The sequence below is a fragment of the Carassius auratus genome, chromosome 19 (assembly GCF_003368295.1).
Source record: "Carassius auratus strain Wakin chromosome 19, ASM336829v1, whole genome shotgun sequence".
In the NCBI taxonomy this organism is placed as follows: domain Eukaryota; kingdom Metazoa; phylum Chordata; class Actinopteri; order Cypriniformes; family Cyprinidae; genus Carassius; species Carassius auratus.
The window spans coordinates 11687582-11704120 of NC_039261.1; the positions used below are offsets into that span (position 1 = coordinate 11687582).

Here is a 16539-nt window from a genome sequence, read left to right on the forward strand (position 1 = left end):
GACATAATGTTTTTGTTTTTTTAGGAAGAGACGTGGAGCTTTCAACTCCAAGCAGCTTCTTTACCTTGAAAAATACAGACCCAAGATGCGTCTGCGGTTCAAGGATGCCAACGGTCACAACTGCTGTGTCCAGTAGTGCGTCTTTCTGTCAGTCATACAAAACAACAGTGGGAAGTTCAAGAGCTGTGGGTTATAATTGTGGTGATTTTATCAAATGAATCATGGCTAATCGATCACAGAGATGTAATGAATGAAGGCTGATCTATGGATTCTTCAGCAGTATCAAAGAGAAGGGGTCAAAGCACACAGATGAGCCCACAACCTGGTTGGTTAACCAGCGTTAACGGTCACGGGCAAGAATTTACACCGGTTCGCCTGATTCCCCAAATTTCTGATAATGTGATGACTTTTTATTTTGTGTTATTTCCGAACGAGTCCTTTGAACCATGATGAAAAGATTTACATTTGTTATCATTGCTGAATTTTATTAAGACTTATTGCTGGATCTGTAACTTTTATCCTTTTTTTTATTATTATTATTATTTCCACACACAATAGCCAATTTTGTTACAGAGACAACTCTGAAGTAGGCATATATTTTTGCACAAAATATTTTTTTTTTTTTTTTTTTTTTTTTAAGTTCCTCTCCAATGCAGCAATCGCCCCCTTTGAAATGACTTTTAGGTTCAAAACTAAACTTTAGGTTTAGTTTTAAGTTTTAAATATGTCAGCTGTATTTATTTACTATAATTAGTGTGTCTTGTCAGGAGTGTGGGTGGGGTTAGAACACTTTTCTTTCTTTCATGGAGCCATGTTATTTTCTCTCGTTTTCTTTGGGGAGTGCAATATTCAGTCCAGCTTAGAAAAGCCCTCACCCTTAGGACCGTCCTACACCTAAATTCAAATACAGGAGGATACATGGCTTGTCTTTGGTACTCACTTTCTATAGCTGCTCAGTAAAAAGCTTTACTGTTGGCCAGACTGTGACACCCACACATAATGTGTGCACTTTATCTGTCACCCCACAGACACTGAAGGAAGTGAGAGGCAGGAGACTGGTCAGCTCTGGGTTTATTTTAATTTTTTTTTTTTTTTTTTTTTTGGTTTTTAATCATTGTGCCCATTTTGAAAACACCCCCACTTCATCTTGGTTTTAAGACAAATAAATGAATTGAATTTGATTCTGGCCTGTTTTCATTGTGTGTTATTTCCTGTAATATGTTAGCTATTTACTGTGCTTGGCAGATGAGTCACTTCGTGATGACTGATTTTTTTGGCCAACTTCAAGATAAAATCTGAAATTATGGCGGAGGATAATGTGAAAAGTATTTTGATTGAAGTGATGTGTACCGTCACCTGCAGCTGAAAGAGAGAAATCAACAAATCTGTGATTGCTGTTCCATAAAAGATAAAGGAAAAAAGATGTCTGTGTGTCTGTTCAAACCCAGAATGTACCACTCTCAGTGGTCATTTTAAGACTAACCAAATATGACTCATTTGACTCCATGAGGCTTTTCCACACCATGACGTTCTGGACAGAAAGGTCCTGACTGATCAGTGACTCATATACATAAAGGAACCCGCTCATGTGGCATTTCTAGTGTGAAGAGTGATAGTGCAGATGGAAGATGACTAAACTCTTGAAATATTTAAGTCAGTCACATGGTTGAAATCCACAGGAAGGATGGAAATGACCGATTCATTTTCCATCTCTACACCTACTGACAGATGCAGGACACGGTGTTTATCATTTATGTGTTGAGTTCTAATGCATAATCAAATTTAATAGGAAACCACAGCAGTACAGCTTAGCTCTCTCAAGCGATTGTTGTACAAAAATGGAATTCCGATCATCCCGACAGCACAAGCCTGGGCTGGTCTGTCTCTATCTGCAGTGCCATCTGCTGGATCTGCTCGTGCCTTAGTCAGGTTAGAATAATGCCGACTTAATATCGCGTTTAACTCTATTTGTATTCGTCAACTTTGACTTAAAAATAAAAATATCTACACATGTATCTAAATAAATTAGAATATATTACGTGTATATATATATATATATATATATATATATATATATATATATATATATATATATACAAAAAACAAAATATGTATGTATGCATATCTTCAGCCGAGTTTGCAGTGCAGGCTGCAATTATTGTCATGGATTAATTATTGGATGACAGGCAGACAGGAAAATAGATGGTGTAATAGTAACTGGAAATATGTAAGTTTTTTCCATCACTTCGTAGACGTCTTTGTTTATCCATATGAAAAATACAGTTATTAAACTGCTTTACCTTAAATGTTAGGAACATTAAATGTTAATTATCTGGTTGCCAAAACAGACTGCGTGCAGCTAATAACGTAAAGGTTACGTAATAACATTAAATGCCATCAAACTGCATCACAAACGAAATTACTTATTCCAAAATAAATTAAAAAAAATTAATTTGAAAATGTAAATACTAAGAGCTGTTGGATTTAGTGAACACGCAAATAATGAAATTTAGCAAGTGCAACTTGGCTAATTTTAAATGGGAGCGTTTTCTTTTGGCGAACAGTTGGTGTGTAGAGAGTGGGTGGGCGTGTCTGAGTCAAGGGACTCAGCTCTCATTGGTTCAAATGGTGCGCAGTGACGTGACCACGACCGTTGGCTACAGTGAGAAGTGAGCAAGCGCTAAATTCAAAATTTTCAAACAGCTGAGGAGCGTGTGGTGTGAGAGAGGGAGCGGAGACACTTTTACTCCCTCAGCAGGCTAATAAGGAAGAAAAACAAAGAGGATTGTACTTTAATACAAGCTTATCATAGTGTATATTAGTATGGACCCATTCACGGAGGTGAGTGCCCTTTATAACAACATATAATCGTTAGTTGGTGAAGGAGGGTATGGATATAATCTAACGTTAGCACAAGTCCACCCTGTGCCAAGTTAAATTACTGTTATCTTTATATAGCATTAAAGTGCTGTCTTCCGTCTTTATTTGTTTACTTAACATTTTATTAACCTACTAAGTTACTTATCAGTTTATGACGTGTCGATTTGCAGCTTTTATTTATATTGTAACGTTTGAGTAAAGCTGATGCTTATCAACATGAACATAATCTAGCACATAATAAAGCTGATATTACTCGCAATATAATTTAAACAAACTGATTTTGAAAACATGTGTCATGCTGATGTTTTGAGGGGATTTGTGTTGTTTTTGAGGCCAGTCATATTCGCCTTAAAAAATTCGAAAATTCGACTTTAAATCACTTAAGGTAACCTCTGTTAGAGTTTGTTGTTTTGTTTATTGTTTGAGTAAGTTACGTTATATGTGTTTCTGTATTCACTGAGCCGATGTTAAAGCTTTTAAAAAAAGGTTTTGTGTCAAAAAGCGTCTGCTAAAATGCAAAGTAGGCTCTGAATAAGCACTGCATTCAGTCCTTAAAATATCAGAATTGAATATCTTGCTACACATAATTATCAGCCATTTCAATATCAAATGTTTTTGAATGAGGGAAAAACAATAGCTGTCAGGGCTGTGCCCATAACTTGTGGCCGGTTGAATACAGGAAGCCTGGTTTGACTCTAGCCAATAGGATTCATCTTCACAGAGTCACATGACAAAATTCCATTGACATGAAATCCTCACTAACTGAAATTTCCATTCATTCCCTGGGAGATGGCCAACCAACAGCCACAGTGCAGGAATGTGTTTGGTCTTGCTCAGTAACAGGGTTGTTAATCATGAGTGTGAGATGTTCTGCTAGAATGAGCCGCACTCAGAGATGATCGGCACAGATAAAAGGGACCCGTGCTTGAAAAAAAGGAACTAAAACTTGGACATTTTGATACTTGAATGCAGTTTTGCATTTGTCATGCATATCATGCAGACTTCAGACATAAAAAATGTTGTACTTGCATATTCTTGTGTTTTAAGAGATCTGTTTCTCTAAACACTGTCATATAGGCCGTAGTAATATAATGAGCACTTTGCAAAGCTAATTTGTTGTTTTGTTCACTCAGAAACTGTTAGAGCGCACACGTGCTCGTAGAGAAAATCTGCAGAGGAAGATGGCAGAGAGACCAACGGCGGCCAACCGTCCAATGGCTAAAAGGACAAGAGAGCCACTTACAGACACAAACAGTGTCAAAAGTGAGCCGACCATTGAAAAAGGTTTGGTTTTCAAAATATTATTTTGACATATGAACATTAGATGTTTCATTACTTTCCTTCTATAGCCTAAAAATATGTTTTCCCCCTTTTTTGGATAGTACTTCCCTCTTCCAAGCCATCCCCCTCAAAGCGTCGCTGTTCAGATGAAAATACTCTCCTTTCTGGAGAAGAAAACAAACAACCAGTGGCCCCGCAAATGACAGCCTCTGAGCCTATGACGGACAAGAAGCCCCCCCTGGTTCCAAGCAGTGTTCGTCCCATGCCTGTGGAGCAAAGGTCTGCTCGTTGTACACCAGAACCAGAAGTGCTGCCCACTCGACCTCCTCCAGACACTGAAAAGATGATGCGCCCACATCAATCTCCAGCAAAAAGCACAGATAGTATAATGAAGCACGCTGCTGTAGATGGAGCCAAAGATGCACCAACCCCAGTCCTCTCCAACATGAGATCTCGTCTACTTAGACTGGCTGAGCAAAGGCATTACTGGGACTCTGAGGGTAGGCAGCTCTCTCGCACATCCTGAATGCACAGAACTAAATTACAGATTTATAGACCATTCATTATATTGAGTTAATAAGTGCCCGTCTAACAAAGGAAAACACTATACTTTTTTTTAAATATAACATTGCAGAAAATAAGCAGATTTCTCCAAACTGCAGCAGTGGTTATGAATGTGCTATTGAATATTAAATAGTGTGATATCAAATGTATCAGCTCTATAATGGCCATCAACTACCCTGCTCTCTAAATTAACACCATCAACCATAAAAAAAGCTGTATCACTAGCCTTTAATGGTAGGCAGAATTTCAAAATCCACATAGGCTGTTTTAATATATTCTGACGAAATGAAATGTCTTTATAAAATTTTTTTTTATTTAATTAAAAAGAGAGTGGATAATGTATTTTAAATAGACAACTTAGTAATGTAACACCCGTAGACAGCTTCTTTGAATTATTAAAGTTGTACTGTTTTTAACATTTTGATAAAATGCAAGTACACATTTAAAGTCCTCCAGAAGACAAAAATCTAGACAATATGTGATTATAGTATGTAAAAGGACTCTCAGAATGACAAAAAAAGTGATGTAACTATGTATTAAACACAAAATTGTGCTTTCAGGGACCTCAGAAACAGTCCCAGAGAACATAGTTTCTCCTCTGAAGTCCAACAAAGTGGATCTCCCTCCTGCTTCCACAACAAGCTCTGAGTTCCCCGTTGGAAGAAAGGGTAAACTGGCAAACCTTGCTGCCACGATCGGTTCCTGGGAAGATGACCTTGGACACCCGCCCACTCGCCGGGACAATGCACAGCCTGGCATGGCCTTTGTGCGCCCTCCTGTCAGTACAGTGACTAGTAACAGTACCAAGCCAAGTCCTGCTGTGAAACGACCTCAGACTGCCCAACCAACTCCACAAAAGTCTGTTGCCAGCGGTCAGCAGGTGGGTCACGCCAACAACAGATTCTGTTCTAGCCTTTTTATTTACAGTGCACTGAATGTCTTTGTTTTGGGGGGTCTTGTATAAAAATATATAAAACAAATTTGTTCTTCTAGCCAACAGTTTACTCTCCAGTCAAGTCAACTAGAGTGGTTCCACCTAGTCCTCAGAAGACAGAGTTTCCTCAGCCCAGACTGGCTCAAGCAGATCCTTCTCCTGTTTCAAGCCCACTAAAGATGTATCCCTCCAGTCCACTTAAATCTTTGACAGCATCTCCCTCCAGTCCCCACAGAGGTTACGTCTCTCAGAGCCCCCTGAAGAACCAGGGCCCATCTAAATTGAGTTCTGGAGCAGCACTTAATTCAAGCCCTACAAAACCAGTTTTGGCACCTAAACCCTCTTCTACTACTGATGTTTCTGTCATACATCAGACTCGTGAGAGGTTTACCAAGGACTCCACACCCTTACAGAACAGAGGACCAGCTGGAACTACTGGTCAGTGCTGTTTCTCTTTGTTTCTTTTCTACACTGAAGTTTAAGCCTGTGAGCTTATGTTTGCTTATGTTGACCTTTAGTAGGTGTCAAATCATTTTTGGAGCGTTTTGGAGAAAGGTGCCAGGAGCGCAACCAGAACTCTCCCTCCGCATTAGGAGGTCGAGGACAAACATCTGTGGCAACTCCCTCTGCCACCCCCAAGTCCAGGCTGCTCCAGGAGAGGCTGGGGTGCACCCAGGCCACCTCCACTACAGCCGTCCTCGCTCAGAAGCAGAAAATGGCACGTATTCATAAATATTTAAAGGACATATTTGTTGAATTCCCTATGAAACATCAGAACTAATCATTTATTTATTATTAATAGGAGCGAGATGCAGAACTGGCACAAATTCGTAATCGATTTCAAAAAGGCAACATGTTGAGGAGCAGAGAGGATCTCAGTGAGGTTGAGAATGACCCTGAAAACAAGGTTTGCTATCATGTTTTCTGCTGCTGCTTGTAATAGGATAGTGCAACACAATCTGAGTGTGTAAGATTTAGGGTTGCAAAATTCCGGGAAACTTTCCATGGGAATTAACAGGAATATATGGGAATACACTGGAAATTTGTAAAATTGCAAGAACTGGAAACTTGCAATTTCAGTTTAATTGCTCAATCACATGCACACAGCACTCTGCTTACTGCAGGACTATTGAGGCCACACCACCTACATGCATTGTACTTTCCTCCATAATATGGACAGATTGGTAAGTATTCATGTAAATTACATGAATATATATTTAAAAAAAATTAAAACTTAATTGTGCTGTGTGTAATATTGTATAGCCTATTTTAGTTGCCCAGTATAAGCATTGAAAAACAAATACACTGACTGAACAAACATTTAGGTGAGAGAAAATAAAACGGAAGTCTAAAAATGACCCTCCCCCACACACCTAACAGGGATTTCCCTCCATTTTCTCTGAAGCCACATTTGAGCCAAAAGACTACATGTAAGTTTTGTTATCCTAAAGATTTGATCTATGGGATTCAAGTTTACCTAGTTTAACAGGGCCATACTTTGAGCGGTGTAACTGGGGCCGTCACACTAGGCCCTGCAGCAAATGGACGAAGTTACTATCTTTTCTCACTCTTTTTTTTATTTATTATAAATTAATACTTTTATTGAACAAGGATGTGTAAAATTAAGTAATTGTTAATATTTTTATTGTTAGAAAATATTTATATTTTGAATAAGTTCCTAAGTTTTTGTTTTTCAATCAATCCTGAAAAAAGCATCAGATTACCCCCCCGAAAAATCCCCCCCAATATTTATTTATTTATTTATATTAGTTTGCATGCATGTGAGCCTATGATCAACAAAATGTTTATATTTGTACATGATCGTTTTATACATTTCCAGTTAATTCCTCAAAATTCCTGTAAATTCTGATAAATTCCTGGAATATTTCCAAAATTCCCCAGACAAAGTTTCTAAAAAATTTACCATACATTTTCCGCCCCTTTGCAACCCTAGTATGATTATTGTCCATATTTTTCCATAATGTAGTGTGATAAAAAAATTCTGTTTTGGCAATGTAAAATCTACAAAAGAATCATTTATTTTTTTCTTTTGTTTCTTTTTTTTTTGTCTTACCTCACTTTTTTTTTAAATAATTTTTTCATTTAGCTGACATGACAAAGCCAAATAAATAAAAATACTAATATTAATCACACTGATACTGAAGAGAAATATAGCAGTATAAAGGATGACTTTGATTTGAGCTATTAATTATTCCAAAGTCTGTTGTGCCGCTTTTATAAACGCAGTACTTAATTTTATGATAGGAATGGGAAGCCAAAGAACTTAATGTTACTTAATATAACCATTTTTTTATCCTCAGGAAATTGAACTGTGTGTACAAAGTCAAACTTCTGCGCTGGTGCCTGAAGTACTCAACAGTCCTGCTGAATCTAGTTCAAAAGGTATTTTATTATAAAAACTATATCATATAGTTAAATGTATTCTTTTTAATCGTCCTGCTGTTAATTTTCTTTCTTCTGTCCAATTATGTTAATTAACCATATTTGTCTTTGCTGCATTTAAATGTCATTTTATTCATAGTAATGTTATAGCTTTTTTTTTTTTTTAGGTAAGGAATGTGCTTTTCCAAGCCCTGCAAAGGAAGTGGAATTTGCAGAAAAGATCCCTATGGTGAAAGAGCAAGAGGAAGTGAAAGGTGATCATATCATATATCCACTCTGAACGGTGATCATATCTTGATGCTGTTCAGCATTTAAGATATTTTAAAATGCATCTTGTATGTTAAATATCTTTTGTGTATCAATGGATTATATTTTTATTGTCTCTTGTACTTTCATTTTGATATCATGGCGAATATATTTTGAAACCTTATTATAATTCACATTACCGTACATGTTTTTGATCATGAACTTTCTTGTTGACTTTGTAGAAATAGATGAAGTGTGTGAGATAGAGATGAACGTGGATGGCTCGGTTAACTCTGAGGTGATAAATGAGCTGTTTGATGGAGTCCTGGATGAGAGTGAGGAACAAAGTGATGAGGAGGATGCAGATGAAGATGCTCTGAATATCTCCTCCATGTCTCTCCTTGTTCCACTCGCAGAGACTGTGGCAGCTGTGGTCAAGAGCCCAGAAAGAATTCCTATGGTGAGGCCTAAAGATGATGCTGAAAAAATCCCTAAAAAATCATGCTGAATAATGAGATCTGATGTTATGTCTCAATTTAACTTTTATTTTGGTCCAGACATCGACTCCTGCCAGCTCATTTATTGAGAAGAATTCCACCCCTGAGAGTGAATCCAGACCCAGTAAGTTCCAAAGGACACGCATGTTACGAGCTGGATCATCTGACAGCATCGATGTCGCAGATGAGCAGCAAAACCAGAACCTTCCCTACAGGTGCGCGTCCGCTCCTTGTCTCTTTTCAAGCAACATTCAGTCTGAATTGAGTATGATTTGTAATTAATGATGATTGTTTGATTTCAGCATTGATGCCTACAGATCCACAAGAATTAAGACCGAGACAGAGAGACCTCATGTTAAACAGGTGATAGTGAGGAAAGAGGATGTGTCTCAGAGAATGGAGACCAATGGGAGCTCAAGTCACATCAACATCAAGCAAAAAATGAAGGTCTGTTCAAAAATGTTTATGTATAATGTTTTAGGCCCTGACAAATAAAAATCATACATTTTCTTATTAGCAAGGAGTTATGTATGTCTTATATTTTACACTTTACATTTATCAGACAGTTTTATCAAGTCCCTTAAAATAGAAGAACCTAAGCAATTTGTCCCAGAGCCAGACAATATTTCTAGTATAAAATGCCAGGTTTATTAGAAATCTAGATTATGAAAACAAATGATTATGGAAACAAGTGCACACACGCAATGGTCTAAGTGGCGATGCTTTGACCTTCTCTGCCAGACTATAGCATGAGAAATTTATAATGACATTAAGGTAAATATAGAATATATATGCAATGTAGAAATTATGTGCTGGCACTAGGGCTGTGCAATTAATGGAAATTGCCATAAAATCATGGTTTGAGCATGCACGATTTCTAAATTGCTTTATAGCATGATTTACCGTGGCCCCGACCTCCCGCAGCATGCTATCCGATCCAATCAGAATGCATCTTGAGAACAGAACAGACTGGGCATATGCCTACATAACTTCAGGTTCACACACTGTCTGTAATGCGTTTTTCCGAGCCCATGTTAACTGATCAGAGCGTTCACACTGCACGCTGTAAAAGGCTAGAAATGGAAACGTGCGAAAATAATTAATATCTAGCCCATGAGCATAGAGAGAGTTGTGAGTGCACAGGGCTGCAGTTTGAGTGAGAGGAGACACGTTTTAAGCGCGTGCACTCTCTAGGCGAGAGCAGCGTGTTTCTGAGCACGCTCCTCTGTTTTTTTGACAAAGTAAAGGAAATCTGCATGAGATTGCAGAGATTTGTGTTCGCACATTACCGTAAGTATAAGTCGCATCAGTCCAAAAATACGTCATGAGGAAAAAAATTTGCATGTGCAGCATAGGTCACAGGGCTCTATGGGAACTAGATCTTCTAACAACAGCTGCAGTGACACAATTATTTGACCAATTGCAACTGGCTCTTTGAATTAGAAGGCAGGACTTATTTTGCCCTATTGCACATTGCAATTTCTCCTAGTCAGTGTTATGAGAGGACTGTCTTTGATCTGAATGGAAATGATTATGCCACGTTGTGTTCTCAGATGTTGACCAATGAGATGAACCTGCAGCAGACAGTGATCCATCAGGCTAGTCAGGCTCTCAACTGCTGCACAGATGAAGATCATGGGAAAGGATCTCAAGTGGAGGCTGAGGCTGACAGACTGCTGCTAATTGCCAGTAAGTGATATTTTTGTTTTTGCACTACACAGGTGAATTTTTCAGATGATTTATTTCTTAAACTTTGACTAATCACTTCTTTTGATCTGCCTCAGCTGAAAGGAGGGCCGCTCTTAAGGCTGAACTGGACCGGCTTATAGCAGAGGGTACAACAGCACAAAAGAAAAGCACAAGCAGTGCCCAAGTGGATATGGGTATACCTGCTTCTAAAGGGTCCATCTCACTGCTGGAGCTGCGACTCCCTCTGAAGGCTGACTTTATCTGTTCTTCTGCCAACAAGCCTGGTGAGAGTGTTTCTGCTTTTATATATTAATACTTTTTGTTTGGCACCTTAAAGCCCAACAGACACTCACTCATGATATAATTTTGATGTAAGAGTGTGGAAACCATTACTTCTTTGTGATGATCCGTGCTGGAGCGGAGAACACAGTGGCGACTCCTCTGGCAAGCGCACGCACTGGTCTAAGTGGCGATGCTTTAACCTTCTCCACCAAATTCACTTTGTAAGTGTCATTTCCCATCAAGCCACTCTTGACTTCCCTATCACCCCAGTGTAGTGTTATATTATTACTTTCCTTGTGTGCAGATCCAATGTCTCTAATGACTTTGAGATTGATATTGAAGTCTACTGTTTAGTAAGTACAGCTTTTTGATTTGCTCTCAAATGAAATGCATGCCTTTTGAACACAAATTATACCTTTATCAAAGAGATTTAGTAAATGTTTGTTTTTCTCTTAGGTTCAGAAAAGGGAGCTGAACCCTGAGAAGAGGAAAAAGCTCAAGTCAAAGGTAGACTCCTAGAATGTACTAGGTTAAAATTGACTGAAGTGTAGTGTGTAACACTAAGTTTTAATGAACGTCACTTTAAAGAGCAGCAGTGTCCAGATTCTCCTGAGGCATTTCCATGACATGGAATGCTTGTTGGTATGCTGTATTTTAAAATTATCACTTGTTGGTGTGCAAGTAGTTTAAGGTTTTTTTTTTTTGTCTAGTCTCATCATTATAAACCGAGTGCACGGTGAAGGGTATCTTTTTTTTATTAATTTCTTAATTAAAAAGGCCTTTTGTTTCCGTTCTCAGTAGTACTCATTAGTGCTGTGTTTTTTTTATCATAAACTGTTATAAGTATTGTTCTCTATATTTTACTCTGAAATAAAATTATCTCCACAGGCTATCACACCAAAAAGGTTCCTTGCTCTCTCTGTAAGTAGTCTGTTCATTTTAACCTCAACACATGCTACTGGCTTTAAAAAAAAAAAAAAATTCTGTTCAACAAGTATACACTGAATTGATTAAAGTGACATTTTGCAGTGTTGCAAAAAAAACAAGCATAATTGTTTTCAACATTGATGATTAAGTATGTTTCCTGAGCACCACCAAATCAGCATGTTCAAATGATTTCTCAAGCACATTATTCCATATATCACTACAGTTATACTGTTATTATTCAAGGACACTCCGACTTCATGTTCATAGGAAAATGTGATCCTCAAAAGAAAGTGAAAAAAACTTACCCGTGTATTAAAAGACAATTATTAATAATAAGTGAAATGATAAAAAATTTGTTTAAGGCCAAATTCATTCTTCCTCTGGGAAAAATTCCACAGCCTGACTTTCATCTTGATTTGAGGTTTTACTATGGATTCAATGTCAGAAACTTAGACTGCACCAAATCTCAAATATTTATTTGATAATATCGGTCAAAAAAAAACAAAAAAACATAACTAATTAAATAATAAAAACTGAAGAATTTAAAACTGCTTGCATTAGCCTACAGGGCCTCATCTATCTTTAACTTAAAGAAAACTTCACCACATGCATGCCTTCTCCTTCATCATGTAATATTGTAACATGTAACACAGCATTTAATATTTTACAACATGTAATAAATTACCATAACATTCATTTGTTATAAACAATATAGAAAATGTAAATTTTTCCCCCTCTCTTTTTATCTATTTTAGAAGAGCAATCTCCAAACACCTGGTGAGTATTAATGAGCTTTTAAAAGGTGTTCAATTCAACTAATTTTCCAAACAGTTACTAATTTTTGTTCGTTTTGTTTCTTCCTTTTCAGTTGTGGCAAGCCCCGGTGGTCCAAACTCAGTTCGCACCAGTAGCTTCGTACTTGTCGGATCACACAAGCTAACTCTTGCCTCTATTGGGAAAAACAAATTCCTGTTGGAGAAGGTACTTTTCTTCCTTTGGTTCTGTCTCTTTATCATCATAACTCTTCCACAAATCAAACAATACTAACACCATCACCTGGCGAAACACTGAATGTATAGAGGGTATGCACACAATGTCCCAGTTGAAGGAAGTTAGAACATAACCTAATGTGTTTGAATGTAGTGAAAATAAAAGATTCTCACTGATTCAATCACATTAGAGAACTCTCTATCATCTGACAGTTGTGTAGATCGGTTTCTGCTTAATATATTGAAACAACCACAACATCCGATGATGTTCTCGTGACTTTGATTTCGGCACAATACAGCACTTCATTAAGCACATTGTTATTTTTGTAAAGTTGTATAGCTGAGTGAAATGACAATATAACCAATACCAGACTTTGATCTACCTGTATTATATTTATAGTGTTTTCTAGAAGATCTGGTGTGAAGGCTTGTGTAGCTTTGCTTATTTCTTTGGCATCAAATTTGGGTGTATATAAATGCCAGGAAACCCTATTCTTGGCCACATGTCAATGTCCACTTTTTTTTTTTGGTAACGTGTTAGGATCAGTGTTGAGTCCGACTGCTAGTGCCAGCCAAGTTGCATGGTGTTTTACCACTCAGTCGGACTCGGTAGGTGTGTTCCGTCACAAAAAGGACGTCAATGCATACCCTCTGTTGCTTGCTAACGTCAGAGAGGGAGAGGTTTAACGACAGCACTTCTGTTCACAGCTTAATAGGGTTTTAACACTGCTCTCTTGTTTTTTTTGCACAGTGCATGCCGTTTCACATGCAGTCATTTCTCTCTTTTAGATCAAATATGAAGGGGTTGAAAGAGAGCTGCTCAGTGACATGTTTCACAAAAAGGTTGCTATATTTGCTCTGTGTTTGTTAACACAGGTTGTTGTGTGTCTGAGTTTTTTACTAATAAGGCTTGGTGTCTTTTCAGTTATACTAACTGTCACTTTAAGCTGCTGCTTCTATACAGTTGTGTGCACAACATTGCCTTTGTATTTGGGTGAATACCAGTTGTTTTCATTACTCCTTCAGGCAAATGTGTAGCTACTACATTAATGGCTCGCTTTTGCTGCAAACGACGCTTCTCTTGGATATGTTTGTGTTCTGGCCCTTAGTGTCCTGTTTTGCTACAGGTACCTTTCCTTTGTCCTTTGGAGGGGCATGTTTACCTGAAGATGCAGTGCGAGGTTGGCTCACGGATAGAGGAAAGAGGCTTCCTGGTGAGTCTTTATACTGAATGAGTGGTATTAGTTAAAGTAATTACTAAACCCTTTCTTGTTATACTTGGCTTTGTGTGATGCCAGTGAGGTTGCCTTTTATTTGCAGACTATGTTTGAGGATGTCAGTGGATTTGGAGCATGGCACAGGAGGTGGTGTGTTCTTTCAGGATACTGCATCTCTTTTTGGACCTACCCTGATGATGAAAAACGAAAGGTAGGCCTACTCAATTTTTGACAGGTTTTGAGATGCATTTAATTCATGTTAACAGGTAATTCTTCTTTTTCACACAGAATCCAATTGGTCGCATTAACCTTGCCAACTGTACCAGTCGTAAAGTGGAGCCAGCAAACAGAGAGTTCTGTGCTCGGCCCAATACCTTTGAGCTCATCACTGTGAGACCACAAAGAGAGGATGACAGAGAGACTCTGGTCAGCCAGTGCAAGGACACACTATGTGTTACAAAGTAAGACCTAGTTAAAAAGTGAATTAATTTGCTTTGATGGAGAAGAGCAAGTCCTAAATCAGAACTTCCCTTTGTAATGTGCAGGAACTGGCTGAGTGCCGACACTAAGGATGAGAGGAATCTGTGGATGCAGAAGCTCAACCAGATCTTGATAGACCTGCGCACTTGGCAGCCAGATTCATGTTACAAACCCATGTAAGCCTGCTCCCATCGGGCACCAAGGGCCAAAAGTATCCTAGTCTGACTTTCGCAAAGACTGTGTATATGTCTGATTTGGAAGTGCAATATGGCATCACAGTTACACAGTGTTAACAGGTGCATTTTACCAGTTTGTTAAAAGCCATACATTTAGAGACATTTAAATTAAACTACAAAATGCTTTGCCTTTCAAGGGTATTCAGGTAAGTTTTTGATACTTTTGTCTGTGTAATTTAGCAAGGATTGCTTAAAGACTAATGAAAGTTTGTATGCTTTGTTAGATTGTCAATTTGTTTACGCATATGTAAATGTCTTTTTTGTGTGCTGAGGTACCTGCTGTAGTCAGATATCTCCGAATATTTGTCGAGCAAGACAGGAGGTAGTGTCTGACTCTTTAAATGATCCCCACATTTAATGTCAGTACTTTCTGGTGACCAATTTCATTTTCATATTAAGTACTGCCAAAACTCATGATCGGTTTTTATATTTGCTGTTATAGGGATGACTTAAAGGTTTTGCTCATCTGTCACTGGAATCAGAAATTTATTTGAATGAGATTGTTTGGGATTTGTTTGGATTAGAGTTATGAAAATGGAGAAATTTATATTTATATATCAGCTTCTTGAAGTACACAGTGGAGAGCTCACTTGGATAATTAAAGGGAAATGTTTTTGTATCTCCTTTTTGACATGTATGGGCAGTGTTGGTCCTGTCTGTGGTTAAAAAGCTGCAGACAATTGAAAACACAATTAGATCCTTCCCTATGTCACCAAAGCTCTTTACAGCTCAGTTTCTGCAATAACACTATGGTGAGGGATATGTGCCTTCAAGAGTATGGAATTGTTATGGATATTTAGCATAGAAATTTCCCTTTTTTTTTATTGAAAAGGATTTTTTTTTCTTTACGTGACCCAGATAACTTCACAATAATTGAGTTGAAATATTTATCATGCACACCCCATATTTTCTAAGCTCTCCACACCATATATTCTTGTTATTTTGCTTTCTGTAACTTTTATATGGACATTTTATAACATTTTAAGGGTTCTAACTAACTTTAGATTAATTTTATCTATATCCAAATGTGTTTGAATGTGACATTTACAAAAGCTTTTTTAATATACACTAAATGTCATATTGCCTTGACTGAGACAAATTTCTTAACCTTGTCATACACCATACCAAAATTTAGCCCCCATCACTGTAGTAATCTTCAGGCACTTTAGTGTTATGGCTGTTTTGTGTGTTATTGTATGTTAAAACACTCCAAATGTGGCTTCCATGTATCAAGCAGAGCTGCAGTTTAAATAAAACAAGATTTTGACAAAATACTTGTCACCAGTTACTTTTGGTTTTGTTTGTTTAACTGCCTTGTATCTTACCAGTGTTTAGTTAGACTAGAAATATTTAGTATTACTAATTTATTACTGTATGGTAATGTAAACAAAGTATAGCATTTACATTTAGTCATTTAACAGAAGCTTTTAACAATTGAGGCTTACAAATGAGGACAATGGAAGCAATCAATAATCAATTAAATTAAGAACTTCAATTTATATTAGAAATGCCTTGTAGTGTTGTAGTACTAGCCTATTTTTGAAGGTCTTGGTCTCAGAGGATTCAGGATTTTATTTCAAGATGTGTCAAGAACAAGCAATTAATTACATTTCAGGATCATTTTTAAACTCGGGTTTTTGTATTTTGTCAACAAAAATAGATCTAAAAAAAATCCATGGCAGATCTGTTGTGAGTTTCTGATCAACTCGAAGTGGTTTCATTACAGAATGAATAGTCTGTCATAAATAAATCGGTTGAATAAATGAATCTGCGACTCATTAAGTGATTAATCACCTAACTTACTGGCAGTTTTAGTGTAATTTAAAAGTTTTTTTTTTTTTACTTCAAATATTTATGTAAAACTTTGATTTTAAGACCAATCTCAATAATATTTTTATGCAGTTGTAATTGTAC

The 16539-nt window shown here is 37.4% G+C and overlaps 2 protein-coding genes across 6 annotated transcripts in view; both read left to right on the top strand.

Moving 5' to 3' along the window:
- The window catches only part of LOC113119411 (protein tyrosine phosphatase type IVA 2), a 28641-nt gene extending 27455 nt beyond the window's left edge, over positions 1–1186 (top strand). Inside the window, exon 7 of the mRNA XM_026288871.1 lies at positions 25–1186. Within this exon, the coding sequence (XP_026144656.1) occupies positions 25–136 (112 nt within the window). The 3' untranslated portion in view covers positions 137–1186. The remainder of the gene's footprint in view (positions 1–24) is intronic.
- Positions 1187–2678: 1492 nt separating this feature from the next.
- On the top strand, positions 2679–15897 carry anln (anillin, actin binding protein). Of its 5 annotated transcripts, none has more exons than XM_026288872.1 (26): positions 2679–2841; positions 4014–4164; positions 4263–4661; positions 5286–5605; positions 5719–6097; positions 6178–6377; positions 6462–6566; positions 7981–8062; positions 8230–8316; positions 8551–8768; positions 8866–9020; positions 9108–9252; positions 10359–10494; positions 10590–10778; positions 10871–10997; positions 11081–11129; positions 11233–11283; positions 11365–11418; positions 11665–11697; positions 12459–12480; positions 12572–12684; positions 13482–13535; positions 13820–13906; positions 14013–14120; positions 14198–14370; positions 14455–15897. In XM_026288872.1, the coding sequence occupies exons 1-26, from the start codon at positions 2824–2826 to the stop codon at positions 14567–14569; spliced, it is 3570 nt and encodes a 1189-aa protein (XP_026144657.1). In that variant the 5' UTR covers positions 2679–2823; the 3' UTR covers positions 14570–15897. The 5 variants fall into 5 exon arrangements, with proteins under 5 accessions (XP_026144657.1, XP_026144658.1, XP_026144660.1 ...); XM_026288873.1 differs by having other exon boundaries at positions 6181–6377; XM_026288875.1 differs by lacking the exon at positions 13482–13535 and having other exon boundaries at positions 2680–2841.
- The last annotated feature ends 642 nt before the right edge of the window (positions 15898–16539 follow it).

Excerpts from the sequence above, each read along its gene's own strand:
- anln (XM_026288872.1), top strand. Across the intron at positions 6,567-7,980 it reads AGAATGACCCTGAAAACAAG|GAAATTGAACTGTGTGTACA; the intron begins GTTTGCTATCAT and ends TTTTATCCTCAG. Across the intron at positions 12,481-12,571 it reads GAGCAATCTCCAAACACCTG|TTGTGGCAAGCCCCGGTGGT; the intron begins GTGAGTATTAAT and ends CTTCCTTTTCAG.